The sequence below is a fragment of the Oncorhynchus clarkii genome, chromosome 6, assembly GCF_045791955.1.
Source record: "Oncorhynchus clarkii lewisi isolate Uvic-CL-2024 chromosome 6, UVic_Ocla_1.0, whole genome shotgun sequence".
NCBI lineage: Eukaryota > Metazoa > Chordata > Actinopteri > Salmoniformes > Salmonidae > Oncorhynchus > Oncorhynchus clarkii.
This window is the reverse complement of record NC_092152.1, coordinates 56,464,744-56,484,852: the sequence shown is the minus strand read 5'-3', so window position 1 is coordinate 56,484,852 and position 20,109 is coordinate 56,464,744. Positions and strand designations below refer to the sequence as shown.

Genomic DNA, 20,109 nt, shown 5'->3' with positions numbered 1-20,109 from the left:
GGACTTCAAACCAGGTGCCTTTTTTCATATTCCGAAATAGTAGTTATACTTTGAGGTGTACGGTTGTTTTTTTTCTCAGAAAGTTGTTGGATCTTTTTCGTAATTTTCTCATTGAACAGAATACAACTTATATTTAAATACACAACATGTTGGCAATCTCCAAAAGGCTGCTCCAATAACGCACTGTGAAATCCTATGATGTAATATCTGCTGCTGTGAAAGCCTTTGTTGGCAGCCCACACGCTCCATTAGGTGTCAGCGTGTTCTCTCATTCAACATAGATGTTACATTACTCTTGTGCACATAGCGTAATCAAATGTTGTCTCTTATACGGTAGGCCTATGGATGGGGCTAGAAGTAGCTTGCTATATCCTTATTGTTGGGTTTGTTAAACTTTATTTCTCTCTAAGGTGGCCTGGTTTAGTCATTTGAATGTGTGCAAGAACACACTGGATAAGATTGTAACGGTTTCCAGCAAGGTCATAGAAGGGCAACCGACACAATCATAAGAGGTGTTTCACAAATAGACTTAAGTAGTTGGGAAAACAAATAGGCTACCATCCTTGACTGTACTGGACACTCCCTCTACAGTGATTGTAATCTCCTCCCCTCATGTCATTGCTTCAGTCTTCCAAAATGCAAAAGTAACAGAACAATGGTTCATTTCCTTTATCCTGCGTAATAAAGGATTTTCTGTCTGTGGGTGTGGGAGTTGCTATTATGGAACCCTTTCACAACCACTATGAGAGATAATCTTTCCTTTTGATCTCACATACAGTAAATGTTTGCCCGTGTAAATAAAGCACCTGTAAAATAAAAGAAAACACAAAGAGGGAACATATAATTGTATTAATTTATGAAGAATGTCTCTGAAATATTATTTTTTTTGTGGTGGTGATATACAGTACATTTACATTGTTGGTACCTTCTCTTTTTTCTAGAAAAACTTTGCAACATTGCAACCAAAGTAATCACTGACAACCTTAAAGAAGGTGGCAAGCATAGCCGTAAACTTGGCCTGCCAGAGGCCAAACTGGACCATATCGCACAGAAGCACCCTAATGACCTGGAGGAGCAAGTGTTGGAGCTTTTGAAGGATTGGCAAAAAATGCAGAAAGCTGAGGCCAAAACAGACACTTTGATTAAGGCCCTTCGCTCCTGTGATCAGAACTACACTGCTGATCTGATACAGACAGAACTTGAAAAACTTTCTTTTGTTGTTTACTCTTTGGGTTAGGCTTGACCTGGGTTGGTTTTCTCAGGGGTTGGGTTTTCTCAGTGGTTGGTTGTCATAGTCCAGTGTAATAATTTTAAGGGTGAAATGTGTGAATTCTTTGAAAGAACTATTCCAACTGGTCAATTAATGTCAGCATGACAAAACATAGAGGGTGAGGGGAATTAATGTGTTTTTTATAGGTACTTTCTTTGTAATGGCGTAGCAGTAGGACGTATTGTCGTGTAGTGTCCCTTGTATATATCGTTTGTTTTCGTTTTTTTCTTCACATATCTTTAAAACTTTTTGCTGAACCTCAACTTCTTCTAAATACTCTCCTGCAACCCGCCTCACCCAACGTAGCTATTTTTCCTAAAGTATTTATATTTACTTCGGACCTGGAACCCCTCAACTGAAGCTAGCCAACGAACTACCAGCTTCAGCAAAACATTGCTAGCGGTCTTCAGCTAACCGGTCATCAGCTAACCTTTAGCTCGGAAAGCTCTCGCCAGTTCGAACAACGCGACTCTAACCAGGGCATAACGGACCTATTTATTATTTTATTTTATTTTTCATCCCCGGATTCCCATCGCAAACGGAACATTTTGAGCTCCTGGGCTACAATATCCAGACCCACGACCGGTCCATCGATGTCACTGCATGAAGAGGAATAAACAGATACCCCCATCGCGACGTCCCCAAAGGCTAACTCTCTAGCCCTTGCTATCTCCTTGCTTGCAAATTCGGCCTGCTAACTGCTAGCTTGTTTAGCCCGGTCCGCTAACTGCTACCGTGTTTAGCACCGTCTACTAACTGTTAGCTTGTTAGCACAGGCCTGCTAACCGTCTGAATCGCCGCGTCCCAAACACTCACTGAACCCATATTTACTTTCTATCCCTTTTCGATTTCTAATTTGTTTATACCTTCCGGTAACCTGCCTCACCCAATGTGATACGGAACCGCTATTATCTTTACATTTTTAGAACACACTCAAGAACCTCCAGAAGCTAACCAGCTAACTGGCTACAAGCTATTTGGTCATTGTTAGTTTTCTAACCTGGATAACACTCGCCAGTCCAGCTTCCCTGCCCCATCCACCGCTGCCCCTTGGACACTGATCACTTGGCTACATAGCTGATGCATGCTGGACTGTCCATTAATCACGGTAATCCATTCTGCTTGTTTATGTTTTATCTGTCGGCCCCAGCCGCACTTAGGCTCTGTGTGTAGTTAATCCGACCCTCTCTGCCTAATCAATCGCCATTCTACCTGCTGTTGTTGTGCTAGCTGATTAGCTGTTGTCTCACCTACTGTTTTAGCTAGCTCTCCCAATTCAACACCTGTGATTACTGTATGCCTCGCTGTATGCCTCTCTCATATGTCAATATGCCTTGTATACTGTTGTGCAGGTTAGTTATCATTGTTTTAGTTTACAATGGAGCCCCTAGTTCCACTCTTTATACCCCTGTTACCTCCTTTGTCCCACCCCCCACACATGCGGTGACCTCACCCATTACAACCAGCATGTCCAGAGATACAACCTCTCTCATCATCACCCAGTGCCTGGGCTTACCTCCGCTGTACCCGCACCCCACCATACCCCTGTTTGCGCATTATGCCCTGAATATATTCTACCATGCCCAGAAACCTGCTCCTCTTATTCTCTGTCCCCAACGCCCTAGGCGACCAGTTTTGATAGCCTTCAGCCGCACCCTCATACTACTCCTTCTCTGTTCCGCGGGTGATGTGGAGGTAAACCCAGGCCCTGCATGTCCCCAGGCACCCTCATTTGTTGACTTCTGTGATCGAAAAAGCCTTGGTTTCATGCATGTCAACATCAGAAGCCTCCTCCCTAAGTTTGTCTTACTCACTGCTCTAGCACACTCTGCTAACCCTGATGTCCTTGCCGTGTCTGAATCCTGGCTCAGGAAGGCCACCAAAAATTCTGAGATTTCCATACCCAACTATAACATCTTCCGTCAAGATAGAACTGCCAAAGGAGGAGGAGTTGCAGTCTACTGCAGAGAGAGCCTGCAAAGTAATGTCATACTTTCCAGGTCCATACCCAAACAGTTCGAACTACTAATTTTGAAAATTACTCTCTCCAGAAATAAGTCTCTCACTGTTGCCGCCTGCTACCGACCCCCCTCAGCTCCCAGCTGTGCCCTGGACACCATTTGTGAATTGATCGCCCCCCATCTAGCTTCAGAGTTTGTTCTGTTAGGTGACCTAAACTGGGATATGCTTAACACCCCGGCAGTCCTACAATCTAAGCTAGATGCCCTCAATCTCACTCAAATCATCAAGGAACCCACCAGGTACAACCCTAACTCTGTAAACAAGGGCACCCTCATTGACGTCATCCTGACCAACTGGCCCTCCAAATACACCTCTGCTGTCTTCAACCAGGATCTCAGCGATCACTGCCTCATTGCCTGTATCCGCTACGGAGCCGCAGTCAAACGACCACCCCTCATCACTGTCAAACGCTCCCTAAAACACTTCTGTGAGCAGGCCTTTCTAATCGACCTGGCCCGGGTATCCTGGAAGGACATTGACCTCATCCCGTCAGTTGAGGATGCCTGGTCTTTCTTTAAAAGTAACTTCCTCACCATTTTAGATAAGCATGCTCCGTTCAAAAAATGCAGAACTAAGAACAGATATAGCCCCTGGTTCACTCCAGACCTGACTGCCCTCGACCAGCACAAAAACATCCTGTGGCGGACTGCACTAACATCGAACAGTCCCCGCGATATGCAACTGTTCAGGGAAGTCAGGAACCAATACACACAGTCAGTCAGGAAAGCTAAAGCCAACTTCTTCAGGCAGAAGTTTGCATCCTGTAGCTCCAACTCCAAAAAGTTCTGGGACACTGTGAAGTCCATGGAGAACAAGAGCACCTCCTCCCAGCTGCCCACTGCACTGAGGCTAGGTAACACGGTCACCACCGATAAATCCATGATTATCGAAAACTTCAACAAGCATTTCTCAACGGCTGGCCATGCCTTCCGCCTGGCTACTCCAACCTCGTCCAACAGCTCCCCCCCCCCCGCAGCTACTCGCCCAAGCCTCTCCAGGTTCTCCTTTACCCAAATCCAGATAGCAGATGTTCTGAAAGAGCTGCAAAACCTGGACCCGTACAAATCAGCTGGGCTTGACAATCTGGACCCTCTATTCCTGAAACTATCCGCAGCCATTGTCGCAACCCCTATTACCAGCCTGTTCAACCTCTCTTTCATATCGTCTGAGATCCCCAAGGATTGGAAAGCTGCCGCAGTCATCCCCCTCTTCAAAGGGGGCGACACCCTGGACCCAAACTGTTACAGACCAATATCCATCCTGCCCTGCCTATCTAAGGTCTTCGAAAGCCAAGTCAACAAACAGATCACTGACCATCTTGAATCCCACCGTACCTTCTCCGCTGTGCAATCTGGTTTCCGAGCTGGTCACGGGTGTACCTCAGCCACGCTCAAGGTGCTAAACGATATCATAACCGCCATCGATAAAAGACAGTACTGTGCAGCCGTCTTCATAGACCTTGCCAAGGCTTTCGACTCTGTCAATCACCGTATTCTTATTGGCAGACTCAGTAGCCTCGGTTTTTCGGATGACTGCCTTGCCTGGTTCACCAATTACTTTGCAGACAGAGTTCAGTGTGTCAAATCGGAGGGCATGCTGTCCGGTCCTCTGGCAGTCTCTATGGGGGTGCCACAGGGTTCAATTCTCGGGCCGACTCTTTTCTCTGTATATATCAATGATGTTTCTCATGCTGCGGGCGATTCCCTGATCCACCTCTACGCAGACGACACCATTCTATATACTTCCGGCCCGTCCTTGGACACTGTGCTATCTAACCTCCAAACGAGCTTCAATGCCATACAGCACTCCTTCCGTGGCCTCCAACTGCTCTTAAACGCTAGTAAAACCAAATGCATGCTTTTCAACCGTTCGCTGCCTGCACCCGCACGCCTGACCAGCATCACCACCCTGGATGGTTCCGACCTTGAATATGTGGACATCTATAAGTACCTAGGTGTCTGGCTAGACTCTAAACTCTCCTTCCAGACCCATATCAAACATCTCCAATCGAAAATCAAATCAAGAGTCGGCTTTCTATTCCGCAACAAAGCCTCCTTCACTCACGCCGCCAAACTTACCCTAGTAAAACTGACTATCCTACCGATCCTCGACTTCGGCGATGTCATCTACAAAATTGCTTCCAACACTCTACTCAGCAAACTGGATGCAGTTTATCACAGTGCCATCCGTTTTGTCACTAAAGCACCTTATACCACCCACCACTGCGACTTGTATGCTCTAATCGGCTGGCCCTCGCTACATATTCGTCGCCAGACCCACTGGCTCCAGCTCATCTACAAGTCCATGCTAGGTAAAGCTCCGCCTTATCTCAGTTCACTGGTTACGATGGCAACACCCTTCCGTAGCACGCGCTCCAGCAGGTGTATCTCACTGATCATCCCTAAAGCCAACACCTCATTTGGCCGCCTTTCGTTCCAGTTCTCTGCTGCCTGTGATTGGAACGAATTGCAAAAATCACTGAAGTTGGAGACTTTTATCTCCCTCACCAACTTCAAACATCTGCTATCTGAGCAGCTAACCGATCGCTGCAGCTGTACATAGTCTATTGGTAAATAGCCCACCCATTTTCACCTACCTCATCCCCATACTGTTTTTATTTATTTATTTTTCTGCTCTTTTGCACGCCAATATCTCTACCTTTACATAACCATCTGATCATTTATCACTCCAGTGTTAATCTGCATAATTGTAATTATTTGCCTACCTTCTCATGCCTTTTGCACACAATGTATATATAGACTCCCCTTTTTTCTACTGTGTTATTGACTTGTTAATTGTCTACTCCATGTGTAACTCTGTGTTGTCTGTTCACACTGCTATGCCTTATCTTGGCCAGGTCGCAGTTGCAAATGAGAACTTGTTCTCAACTAGCCTACCTGGTTAAATAAAGGTGAAATAAAATAAAAAAATAAAAAATATATGCATTTTTGGAGTATCCATCAGCAATTATGTTTATTAAAAAGAGGAAATGGAGAGCTATAATTCAAAACTATTTCTGGGGGGTTGTCACATGGTATGTGGGGTTGATTGTCGAAACTCCATTCTAACAATTGTAGGGGTTGGTTATGGGCAATTCCACAGTAATATAATGTTGGTAACAGAATGACATCATGGGTCCCCGATACATAAATGCATAATTATGAATGTCATTCTCTTCATGGTGATGTATCCTGCATAGGTACACAAAGTAGAATATTAGAATTTTCCTTTGCATGTTTGGGTATTATTCTACAATGGCTAATATGTTCATGAGCCCCGCCCCCCAAACAAGACCACATTTGGTTGGCCCGGACCGGAACAAATCTTTACCAATCATAGATGTCTATGTTTCACAGGTTTGGACATCCAAATAGTGCACAGTAAATCACAGTGGAGCGCAGCACATCACAGCACAATAGAGTAGAGTACAGAAAAGTTCAGTACAGTACAATACAGTGAATTATACTGTACTCTACTCTAGTGTGCTGTACTGTACTGAACTATAGTCTACTGTACTGTACTGTACTTTTCTATACTGTATTGAACTATACTCTATTGTTTTCTAAGACTAGAAATCAAAGCCTTACCTTTTTCCTTGAAAACGGTATGTACAGTATGCCTTAATTGAAAAAATATATAGCCTAGACTTCATTTGACACTAAATTGGAGACATAAAACGCAGAATTTTGTTAGAATGATATTCTTATCAAAGAAAGGCTATTTCTAAGACTATACTATATTGCTTCATTTCCTGTTACAAAAGGCAATGGGGCTGGTTGTCACAGGTGGACAGAGTGTGTTTGATGGCTTATAACTCCATGTTGGAATAAGATATGAGGATAAACAAGGATCCCCATTTCAACACAAGACCTTGGCCTTTCTCCTAATATTGAAAATAGTCTTGTAAGATATACTGGTGAGAAGAAATACACAGAAGAGTAAAACGTGTGACAACCAACCCTGGTCTCCGCTATTCATTCATTGCCCTCACAATGAGTTTAGTGCTTTATTTATATAATGGTGACATTCTGTTGCTGCTTCAAAACCCCATGCCATCAATCCAACCGCTGCTCAAAACTGTAGAGATGTTTTCAGTTATTTCTGGATGGCATAAATAATGGAATAAATACAAGGCAATGCCCGTCTCTACTAAATCAGATTAAGTCAGAGTGCTAACCTCCTTGCTGTATTCCCCGGGCAACGGCTCCAGCGATGACCCCAGCAATGACCCTAGTATTCCATACCACATCGAGGAGGAGCTACTGCTGGCTAATAGCACCTGCACTGCCCTCGCAGGGCGAAATATAAATGAATGGGGAGGTTGTGCACTGGGCTAGCAACCCACCACAGGAAAAGACATTGCCACAAAACCTTGACAACAATGTAGTTCTACTCAGACTGACCCTGATGACTTGACCCTGGACCACCTTGACCATAAGAATAATGGACCCACACTCAACATTGCAACCTGGAATGTCCTATCTATGAAAAAAAGATGGCTCAGCTAGTAGCCAAAGAACTGTTGCGCATGAACATTGCCATTGCTCTGCTAACTGAGGTGATCTGGCCAGGCTCTGGCGCCTGCACCTCCAACGGCATGACCTCTCTCTGGTCAGGCAGAGAATTACATCGTCAAGGTGTGAACCTAGCTTACTCAGCCGCTGCAAATCGGTCCCTCGTATCCTGGAGAACAACACACAACCGATTCCTACTAGCCTGACTATGATGTAACACGGCAAGTTGACAGTTATAGTGTGTTATGATCCACCAGATGTGGCCTCAGAAGATCAAAATGACTTATTTTACACACAGCTGGAAAGCCTAACCAATTGAACTACTGGCTCGGACAGCAATGGCTTTGATAGCGCACTAGGACAACCATGCCTCTTGCATCCGAAAAGACAATGGTAACGGACTCCTGGAATTTTTAACCAGCCACAGTCTAAGGACTGAACAATCCGTCTACTCTCATAAATACATACATTCCAGATTAGTAATGATGGCCGCAAAATCAAATAAATAGATCGCATGCAGGTCAAATATTCACTAACCCCCGCAAACACATATCACGCAGGCTTCTATCCATGACCCTCCATCTTCACCTAAAACGCAACGCATCCTCCTCCAATCAACCCAGGTTTGATGCTGCTAAACTACAGTTCCCTGTGGTAAAACACAGGGCTTAAAAGCCGCACAACCGCTTCTCTGTTCCCGCCCACAATATCCCAGCCAATCCAGAGGGGGATCTTCAAGAACCAAATCACTGAAGCAGCATGCAAAGATATTTGGTCACAAAATAACAAAGGAGTACCTCATCTCAGGAAACTCTGAGTACAAGTGAGGCCAGAAGTGTACAGAAGTACAGAAGGCGGGACTCCTTGTGCAACCAGGACAAACAGACGTGGCATGACACCCTTGCTGATGAAGCCACAGCTGCCTCTAATACAGTACATTTACATTGTTGGTACCTTCTCTTTTTTCTAGAAAAACTTTGCAACATTGCAACCAAAGTAATCACTGACAACCTTAAAGAAGGTGGCAAGCATAGCCGTAAACTTGGCTTGCCAGAGGCCAAACTGGACCATATCGCACAGAAGCACCCTAATGACCTGGAGGAGCAAGTGTTGGAGCTTTTAAAGGATTGGCGAAAAATGCAGAAAGCTGAGGCCAAAACAGACACTTTGATAAAGGCCCTTCGCTCCTGTGATCAGAACTACACTGCTGATCTGATACAGACAGAACTTGAAAACGTTTCTTTTGTTGTTTACTCTTTGGGTTAGGCTTGACCTGGGTTGGTTTTCTCAGGGGTTGGTTTTCTCAGTGGTTGGTTGTCATAGTCCAGTGTAATAATTTTAAGGGTGAAATGTGTGAATTCTTTGAAAGAACTATTCCAACTGGTCAATTAATGTCAGCATGACAAAACATAGAGGGTGAGGGGAATTAATGTGTTTTTTATAGGTACTTTCTTTGTAATATATGCATTTTGGGAGTATCCATCAGCAATTATGTTTATTAAAAAGAGGAAATGGAGAGCTATAATTCAAAACTATTTCTGGGGGGTTGTCACATGGTGTGTGGGGTTGATTGTCAAAACTCCATTCTAACAATTGTAGGGGTTGGTTATGGGCAATTCCACAGTAATATAATGTTGGTAACAGAATGACATCATGGGTCCCCGATACATTAATGCATAATTATGAATGTCATTCTCTTCATGGTGATGTATCCTGCAAAGGTACACAAAGTAGAATATTAGAATTTTCCTTTGCATGTTTGGGTATTATTCTACAATTGCTAATATGTTCATGAGCCCCGCCCCCCAAACAAGACCACATTTGGTTGGCCCGGACCGGAACAAATCTTTACCAATCATAGATGTCTATGTTTCACAGGTTTGGACATCCAAATAGTGCACAGTAAATCACAGTGGAGCACAGCACAATAGAGTAGAGTACAGAAAAGTACAGTACAGTACAATACAGTGAATTATACTGTACTCTACTCTAGTGTGCTGTACTGTACTGAACTATAGTCTACTGTACTGTACTGTACTTTTCTATACTGTATTGAACTATACTCTACCGTTTTCTAAGACCAGAAATCAAAGCCTTACCTTTTTCCTATAGACTATACTATATTGCTTCATTTCCTGTTACAAAAGGCAATGGAGCTGGTTGTCACAGGTGGACACTGGTGAGAAGAAATACACAGAAGAGTAAAACGTGTAATAACCAACCCTGGTCTCCGCTATTCATTCATTGCTCTCACAATGCGTTTAGTGCTTTATTTATATAATGGTGACATTCTGTTGCTGCTTCAAAACCCCATGTCATCAATCCAACCGCTGCTCAAAACTGTAGAGATGTTTTCAGTTATTTCTGGATGGCATAAATAATGGCATAAATGCAAGGCTATGCCGGTCTCTACTAAATCAGATTAAGTCAGAGTGCTAACCTCCTTGCTGTATTCCCCGGGCAAGATTAGTATGGCCGCAAAATCAAATAAATAGATTGCATACAGGTCAAATATTCACTAACCCCCGCGAACACATATCACGCAGGCTTCTATCCATGACCCTCCATCTTCACCTAAAACGCAACGCATCCTCCTCCAATCACCCCGGGTTTGATGCTGCTAAACTACAGTTCCCTGTGGTAAAACACATCTTCCAGCTTAAAAGCCGCATAACCGCTTTTCTGGTCCCGCCCACAATATCCCAGCCAATCCAGAGGGGGATCTTCAAGAACGAAATCACTGAAGCAGCATGCAAAGATATTTGGTCACAAAATAACAAAGGAGTACCTCATCTCAGGAAACTCTGAGTACAAGTGAGGCCAGAAGTGTACAGAAGTACAGAAGGCGGGACTCCTTGTGCAACCAGGACAAACAGACGTGGCATGACACCCTTGCTGATGAAGCCAAGGCTGCCTCTAAGGCAAGCAACCCCCCCCCCCCCCCCCCCCCCCCCATGGCATCAGTGAAGGCGCTCGATGGGTCTGAAGTAAACACTTCCCCACAGTCCTCAATCTCCCTCTCAACTACTAGACAAGCTTTCCTTCTCCACAGTGGAAGACTACACAGCCAAGTCAGAGCCACCTTCTGAAGAAGAGGTTGAGAAGGCCCTAGGATAACTGAAGCTAGGCCTGAGCAGCAGGCACAGACAACATCCCCCCCAGCCTTATCAACTCCATCTGGCAGACGATGACAATCCCCAAAGACTGGCTCCTGGGAGTCATTCTACTTTTCTGGAAGAAAGGACCCAAGGACCAGTGCCGCAATTACGGAGGCATCACACTCCTCAGCATCCCAGGAAAAATACTGACCCACATACGCATACACCTCCTACTTCTGCAAAAACAGCGCTGTGAACAAAGCAACAAGCCCTCTGGGAAGCCTTTGGGATCCTTTAGGATCCTAGGAATTTCCAGGGAAGCTGAGAAGCCTGCTGTCCCTGCTATACAGGAGTACCCTCTCCTGTGTCCTCGTCAACGGCCGAACCCCTCCCACATTTAATATCAACAGTGGCTTGAGGCAAGGCTGTATTTTCTTCAACACAGCCATCGACTTTGTCATGGGAAGGACTGTCGCCTGAAGTATGTGTGGTACCAGATATGGGAATCTCAGCTTCTCTGACCTGGACTATGCACGTTGCAATCCTGGCTAAACTCATTGACATGTTACATCTTGCACTTGAAATCATGGATGAGGAGACCTGCTCAGGCTCATGATCAGCCTGGACAAAACAAAAATCTAGTCCTTAAAGATGCACTCCGGGATCTTAAGCACAACACATTTGTGGAATATCCCATGAAATGGATGACACAGTACACAATTGGATGACATAATCCACAAAAAATGGGGACCACTTCTGGCTCGTGAACACCACTTTCAAAACCACTGGCTGAAATTATACAAAAGTTTGAGAGTGTGACTTTGAACCCCCCTCCAACAAGCCTGCTATTGATACCCACCATCTTGGTGTTGTCCCTAAGTTCTGCTACCTTGGAAGCACCCTAACAACTAACTGAAGGAGCAACACCGACATCTACCTACAGTACTCATTGGCCGGGCATCCTCAACCATGACCAGCCACGACAACATCTGGAAACAACGAACCCTCTCTCTAAAAACAAAACTCTGCATTTACAATAGCATGGTCATCTGCATCCTGGTGTATGGATCAGTCATGGACTCTCACCTTGGACCTCACATGTCACCTGGACGCCTTTGACTGCAAGGGCCTTCGCAGAGTACTGGGTAGTACATGGCGCGACCACATCCCAAACTCTATAATACTCCAAAAGACCAACCCAACCACCTGTCTCCACCCTGGTTAGATTCTCACGTCTCCGACTGTTTGGTCACCTGGCCAATCTAACCCACTTTAGGAGCCTGCCCTTATCCTCAAGGAGCCATGCCCCAACTGGCCACACCAAAGACGAAGACCAAGAGCCAGAGATGGTCCTACCAGTTGGATGATGACCTACACCACCTCGGACTCAGCACCAGATCAGCCTGGGACCTGGCCCAGAATAGGATGGTGTGGAGATCCATATGTTGAGGCGTCACGCTCCAAGGAGCGAGCAAAGACGAGTTAGTGAGTATGCCATTTTCTACAATATGGCATCGGCCATGGTTACTTACCCCTTTTCATTTAAAGTCGATGCAATCCGGTATGAGGTATCTTGAGATTCTATTGACATCAGAGTTAAATAAGATAGAATAGAACAACTTTATTTTTCCCGCAAGGGAACTTCTTTTTGGCGTGGTTCAGAAAATAAAGAAATAACATTAACATAGTAGGTTAGGCTACACACAGTACCTAGCTACTAGGCATAACTTGCTTGCAAAAGTAACAGAGGATAGGACGACAATAACACAACATAAAAACAAACTAAAACAAACAGTGCTTATGCCTCTCGCCATGGTGCTGGCTGGTATTGGCATTCTAAATACAGCAAAAAAAGAAACGTCCCTTTTTCAGGACCCTGTCTTTCAAAGATAATTAGTAAAAATCCAAATAACTTCACAGATCTTCATTGCAAAGGGTTTAAACACTGTTTCCCATGCCTGTAAAATATACCATAAACAATGAATGAACATGCACCTGTGGAAGGGTCGTGAAGACACTAACAGCTTACAGACGGTAGGCAATTAAGGTCACAGTTATGAAAACTTAGGACACTAAAGAGGCCTTTCTACTGACTCTGAAAAACACCCCAAAAAATATGCCCAGGGTCCCTACTCATCTGCGTGAACGTGGCTTTGGCATGCTGCAAGGAGGCATGAGGACTGCAGATGAGGCCGGTGCAATAAATTGCAATGTCCGTACTGTGAGACGCCTAAGACAGTGCTACTGGGAGACACGACGGACAGCTGATCATCCTCACAGTGGCAGACCACGTGTAACAACACCTGCACAGGATCAGTACATCCGAACATCACACCTGCGGGACAGGTACAGGATGGCAACAACAACTGCCCGAGTTCCACCAGGAACGCACAATCCCTCCATCAGTGCTCAGACTGTCTGCAAGAGGATAGACTGAGGGAGGCTGGACATCACTGGCAACAAAGTCGCCTATGGACACAAACCCACCGTCGCTGGACTAGACAGGACTGGCAAAAAGTGCTCTTGACTGACAAGTCGCGGTTTTGTCTCACCAGGGGTGATGGTCAGATTCACATTTATCGTCGAAGGAATGAGCGTTACACCGAGGCCTGTACTCTGGAGTGGGATCAATTTGGAGGTGGAGGGTCCGTCATGGTCTGGGGCGGTGTGTCACAGCATCATCGGACTGAGCTTGTTGTCATTGCAGGCAATCTCAATGCTGTGCATTACAGGGAAGATATCCTCCTCCCTCACGTGGTACCCTTCCTGCAGGCTCATCCTGACATGACCCTCCAGCATGACAATGCCACCAGCCATACTGCTCATTCTGTGCATGATTTCCTGCAATACAGGAATGTCAGTGTTCTGCCATGGACATCGAAAAGCCCGGATGTCAATCCCATTGACCACGTCTGGGACCTGTTGGATCGGAGGGTGAGGTCTAGAGCCATTCCACCCAGACAAGTCAGAAAACGTGCAGGTGCCTTGGTGGAAGAGTGGGGTAACATCTCACAGCAAGAATGGTCAAATCTGGTGCAGTCCATGAGGAGGAGATGCACTGCAGTACTTAATGCAGCTGGTGGCCACACCAGATACTGACTTACTTTTGTGTCCCCTTTGTTCAGGGACACATTATTCCATTTCTGTTTGTCACATGTTTTTGGAACTTGTTCAGTTTATGTCTCAGTTGTTGAATCTTGTAATGTTCATACAAATATTTACACATGTTAAGTTTGCTGAAAGTAAACGCAGTTGACAGTGAGAAGTTTCTTTTTTTGCTAAGTTTAGATGGTATGTAGCTGGCTGAGGTTGTATACTGTGCTAAAAGCCTTTGTGAAGCTTAGAATTAGCCATTCATGTGAATAGTTTTTGCTAATTCCTGTTGATTACTACTCGTAATACAAAGGATTACTATTTGGTTGGTTTTGGAGGATGCCATGATCTATTCTAAGGAAAACTGTGGAGATATTCTCCAACAGGCCGGATTTCCCTCAACAATAATTCCACAATAATGAGGAAAAGTACGCACTTGAATGGCTAATTCTAGGCTGCACAAAAGTTAACACAATATAACCCCAACCAGGTACACACTAACTAGGAGGGGCAGTAATGTCAAAAGACAACAATGTTTTAGAAAAAAAAATCCCACTGCCATCGCTGTACAATCAGCTCCCTTATGTTACGAAATGCTTTTAAAAGTTAGTAATGACACGTGAAAATGTGAGAATTGTATGGCAAAGGTATGTACAATGTGAGATAGATGCGATGAAATGGTTGTATATTATATCCAATAATTGGACAAAATGTCAGAGAAGCCAAGGGAAAAGGTATTCAGCTGAAAGTTATTCATAAATTAGATTTGACTCTCCTTAGGTTACAATAGGATGGGTTTGTCACAAGACGATGTGTGTTGGCAATGTAAGGTAGGAAAAGGAACCCTACTACGTGCACTGTGGGAAAGCCAGGTGATGCATCCCTTATGGGACAAACGCCTAATCGTGCATGGGGGAAAAGTTTGGAGTTCCTATTTCTAGATCACCCAGAGCTCGATTCAGTCCGTAGCATTGAAGATCCGTGCTGCAGCGCAATATAATAATCAAAAGTCAATTTTCCCGAGTGCGGAGACTACATTACTTTCACATTTCAATAATGCACATTTCAATCGTGTTATAACCTGCGACTTCTGCAATACGTATTGAGTTGAACCCCTAGACTGTCTGTTGAGTGACACGTCCGAAGTAAGAGGGATTAACCAATTTAAGAAACACAATTTAAGAAACACATACAACAAGTTTGTAGTCATAAGCTTGATGTATTCATTGCATGCTAGGAATATGAGCCCAAATACTGAACTTGACTAAATTGAATACGGGGGCACTAGATACGTAAAGTGCTTTAATTTCTAAACAGTAAAACAGATATGAATGAAAATACCCTCAAATAAAATGAGAATTTCGGTATTGTCGCCTCATATTAAACATTGATCTCAAATCCAAAATGCTGGAGTATAGAGCCAAATTAAACATAATAGCTTCACTGTCTAAATACCAACTATGTAGTATAAGGGAATTAGGGAAAACTAAACTATGACTATTGTACACTTTTATAGATGATATTGTGCATTCAAATGTTATATTGATGTTTTCTCTGTTGAGATGAGTTAGATGTTGTGAGGGAGAAGACACTTTTTATGTTTTCCTCAAACTGGTTATAATACTTTTCTTACATAGAAGTAAACACAAAATACTTTTATGATTGTATTTGTTATTCAACACAGTCCACAATTGTTTCTGTTTAGGGTTCCCGTGAAGATGTTCCATAGCTGTAATACTTGTTCAAAGCATTATAATACTTATGCTGAGTAAAGCATGTATGGACACATATTTGGAGAACTGTATTGAAATGGAAGGATCAACACCGATTAGCTTTTGATTTCAGTTGATCATATTTTTATTGTGATTATTAGAGATGGCAAAGCCTTGATGTTTTGAGGCAAATTGAATTCTAATAGTTATACCACTAGAGGTCACTCTACTCCTTCAGCGGAATGATCTTGAGTCCATCGGAAGTGAGACCACAGGTTTCTATTGGGGGGAAAGGAGAAAACAATAGTGGTTATTTAATCATACACATAAAGTTATGTCCATTGTAATATATCCTCCCACCCTCAATGTCACAATTCTCACAGTTATTAAGCTCTAGATATATTCAAGCTATATTAGCTCTGGGGAAGAGGCATCCAGGAGGTTGTAACGAGGATGTATGATCCATTCCAGCAGCCTTGGCCTAGATTGAATTATCCAAACCCAAGAACAGTAAGTTGTTCAGTGTGACAGTACTCACAGCAGCCATACAGCCTGTTCAGTCTGTCGATGTCGTTCTTGCTCATCTGAGTGGCCTCGCCGAAAGACACGTTGTTGTTGGGGATGGGCTCCATGGTGGGGCGGTTGTTCTTGGAGAAGGCATACCTGTAACCACACCAAATCACAATGCAACACAATTTAGGCCTACTCAACAATGTCACTGCTGAAGCTACAGTATATATTGGCCTGAATGAAAGGACACTGTGGAAGGGATGGAACATTACGTATAATTGAGGTCCATTCCAGAAATATTTGTAATTTTTCGAAAGACATCACATAGCTGACCTCTCGTACTGCATGACAGAGTTGTAGTCATAGGGAGTTCCTTGGTTCAGGGTGGCGATCTTGTCGAAGTTGTACTTCATGTCTGAGATAAACAGATTAAAGACAAAATGTTCATAGAGCAGATAGGCTGCGTTTCTCCCTACTTTATGAGCAAGATCACTCAGTTACAATATTAAACAGAAATGAACAACTATAGAACTATAGATTACACTACAGCTTGAAAAACAAAAAGCAGGCATGCTGACAAGTACAGCATTATGCAGCCCCCAAAATACTGTCTTTTGTTAGAAGTAGCAGTTAGAGATAGAGGCCGTTTCTTATCATGTAAAGTGAAAGTAAGTTCAAGGGAAACAGGATAAATTATATGGTATCGACCATCAATTATGTTCTCCCAGTAGACATGGATGTGGTTGTCACGGTCGCTGCGGGTCTGCTCGTGGTTAAAGCCCAGGGCGTGGAGGAGCTCATGCTGGACGGTGCTGTGGTACAGGCAGCCCTGACGGGCCAAAGACACAGTCTGGGCATTACCCTGACGGCCAACATAGGAGTAACATCTGGGAAGAAGAGCAGAGGAGAGTCGAGGTGCACCAATCCAATGCCAGAAATAAGGCCTAGCCTAATCATCTAGTTCGTTGTAAGGGTTTTTCGGAAATCTCGGGGTAATGGGTTCATAAGAGATACATGGTGGTGGGGATCAACAACTATTATTGTATGGATTATAATCTTCAAAGGGAAATTCAGTTACATACAGTGCCTTGCGAAAGTATTCGGCCCCCTTGAACTTTGTGACCTTTTGCCACATTTCAGGCTTCAAACATAAAGATATAAAACTGTATTTTTTTGTGAAGAATCAACAACAAGTGGGACACAATCATGAAGTGGAACGACATTTATTGGATATTTCAAACTTTTTAACAAATCAAAAACTGAAAAATTGGGCGTGCAAAATTATTCAGCCCCTTTACTTTCAGTGCAGCAAACTCTCTCCAGAAGTTCATTGAGGATCTCTGAATGATCCAATGTTGACCTAAATGACTAATGATGATAAATACAATCCACCTGTGTGTAATCAAGTCTCCGTATAAATGCACCTGCACTGTGATAGTCTCAGAGGTCCGTTAAAAGCGCAGAGAGCATCATGAAGAACAAGGAACACACCAGGCAGGTCCGAGATACTGTTGTGAAGAAGTTTAAAGCCGGATTTGGATACAAAAAAAATTCTCAAGCTTTAAACATCCCAAGGAGCACTGTGCAAGCGATAATATTGAAATGGAAGGAGTATCAGACCACTGCAAATCTACCAAGACCTGGCCGTCCCTCTAAACTTTCAGCTCATACAAGGAGAAGACTGATCAGAGATGCAGCCAAGAGGCCCATGATCACTCTGGATGAACTGCAGAGATCTACAGCTGAGGTGGGAGACTCTGTCCATAGGACAACAATCAGTCGTATATTGCACAAATCTGGCCTTTATGGAAGAGTGGCAAGAAGAAAGCCATTTCTTAAAGATATCCATTAAAAGTGTTGTTTAAAGTTTGCCACAAGCCACCTGGGAGACACACCAAACATGTGGAAGAAGGTGCTCTGGTCAGATGAAACCAAAATTTAACTTTTTGGCAACAATGCAAAACGTTATGTTTGGTGTAAAAGCAACACAGCTGAACACACCATCCCCACTGTCAAACATGGTGGTGGCAGCATCATGGTTTGGGCCTGCTTTTCTTCAGCAGGGACAGGGAAGATGGTTAAAATTGATGGGAAGATGGATGGAGCCAAATACAGGACCATTCTGGAAGAAAACCTGATGGAGTCTGCAAAAGACCTGAGACTGGGACGGAGATTTGTCTTCCAACAAGACAATGATCCAAAACATAAAGCAAAATCTACAATGGAATGGTTCAAAAATAAACATATCCAGGTGTTAGAATGGCCAAGTCAAAGTCCAGACCTGAATCCAATCGAGAATCTGTGGAAAGAACTGAAAACTGCTGTTCACAAATGCTCTCCATCCAACCTCACTGAGCTCGAGCTGTTTTGCAAGGAGGAATGGGAAAAAAATTCAGTCTCTCGATGTGCAAAACTGATAGAGACATACCCCAAGCGACTTACAGCTGTAATCGCAGCAAAAGGTGGCGCTACAAAGTATTAATTTAAGGGGGCTGAATAATTTTGCACGCCCAATTTTTCAGTTTTTGATTTGTTAAAAAAGTTTGAAATATCCAATAAATGTCGTTCCACTTCATGATTGTGTCCCACTTGTTGTTGATTCTTCACAAAAAAATACAGTTTTATATCTTTATGTTTGAAGCCTGAAATGTGGCAAAAGGTCGCAAAGTTCAAGGGGGCCGAATACTTTCGCAAGGCACTGTATGTATTGATGTGACTTTCCTAGTTAAATGAAGGTTACATAAAATAATAATGTTTCATTTGTTTAATAATGTTGTTTAAATTCAGGCTCACCCGCTGCGAGACTCAATGCTGAGATAGTCCCTCTCATTCTGGCGCTGGAAGAAGCGGATGCAGGTGGTTTCGGCGAAGGAGTCCAGACCCCGCAGGATGATGGCTACTTCGCGAGATGCTGTTGTAGAGATCAAATGAACAACAACCGATAGTGAAAGTGTTGCAACGCTTGTGCAATATCTCAACATATGAAATGAAATGTACACGAAAGTGAACACTTACAGAAGTGGTTGGCAATGACGTAGGGCACCCAGATGTTTCCGTCACTGTACTTTTGCCACAGACACCCGGTGGCGGTGCAGGGGTCAGCGTTCTTCTCAGAGGGCATGGCAATGTCTCCCATCAGAGTAGGCTCATCGGCTTCGGGGGCTTGAGAATAGAACATGGAGAACAGGTTACTCTGGGGGCTAGTCCAAAATAATTAATCTGCATCCTCTTTATTCCTTGAGCATTGAACCAACTTACTGAGGTCCCTGTTGGCTCTGGTCAGCAGCTCACCAACAGAGAGCTCAGCAGAGGTGTCTTCTTCCACAACATTCTCTGTAAGAAAGAACATTGGATCCATTAAGTATGCTAAATCATGACATTGTTTTTATTATTTATATGCTTGGTAATATGAGATAGTGCCAAAACTGTTTTTTTCTCACCTTCAAACTTTGTATGACAATGTGAAAAAAGACAACGACGACGGAGAATACATATAAAATGAATATAGAGAATATGAATTCATGAAGAACAAAATACATGAAAATACATCGAGCTCCAAAAGTATTGGAATTGTGACACATTTGTTGTTGTTTTGGCTTTGTACTCCAGCATTTTGGATTTGAAATTATACAATGACTATGAGGTTAAAGTGCAAACTGTCCGCTTTAATTTGAGGGTATTTTCATCCATATCACAAATGTTATACCCTCAAGGCATGCTATCTACTCACCATTACAATAACAGAAGGTTAGCATTTTCTGGGGGGTATGATATTCATGCGTCTGTAACTTTCTCACTAATCATTATTTTATTTTTATTTGTATTTCACCTTTATTTAACCAGGTAGGCAAGTTGAGAACAAGTTCTCATTTACAACTGCGACCTGGCCA

General features: G+C 43.6%; 1 protein-coding gene across 1 annotated transcript; it reads right to left on the bottom strand.

Annotated features, from left to right (window-relative positions):
• Nucleotides 1–15,838: 15,838 nt before the first annotated feature.
• LOC139411335 (low choriolytic enzyme-like) lies at nucleotides 15,839–19,598 on the bottom strand. Its single transcript, XM_071157583.1, has 7 exons — nucleotides 19,478–19,598; nucleotides 19,235–19,381; nucleotides 19,013–19,130; nucleotides 16,928–17,106; nucleotides 16,553–16,634; nucleotides 16,248–16,372; nucleotides 15,839–15,988 (listed from the first exon to the last, which is right to left on the bottom strand). Coding segments are annotated over exons 1-7 (753 nt in total). The 5' UTR covers nucleotides 19,578–19,598; the 3' UTR covers nucleotides 15,839–15,986.
• Nucleotides 19,599–20,109: the final 511 nt, after the last annotated feature.

Coding starts and splice junctions, on each gene's coding strand:
- LOC139411335 (XM_071157583.1), bottom strand. CDS start 19,577: ATGGATCCAATGTTCTTTCTTACAGAGAATGTTGTGGAAGAAGACACC. Junction 19,382..19,477: donor CAGAGCCAACAGGGACCTCA/GTAAGTTGGTTC, acceptor TCTATTCTCAAG/CCCCCGAAGCCGATGAGCCT. Junction 16,635..16,927: donor CTGGGAGAACATAATTGATG/GTCGATACCATA, acceptor TGTTTATCTCAG/ACATGAAGTACAACTTCGAC.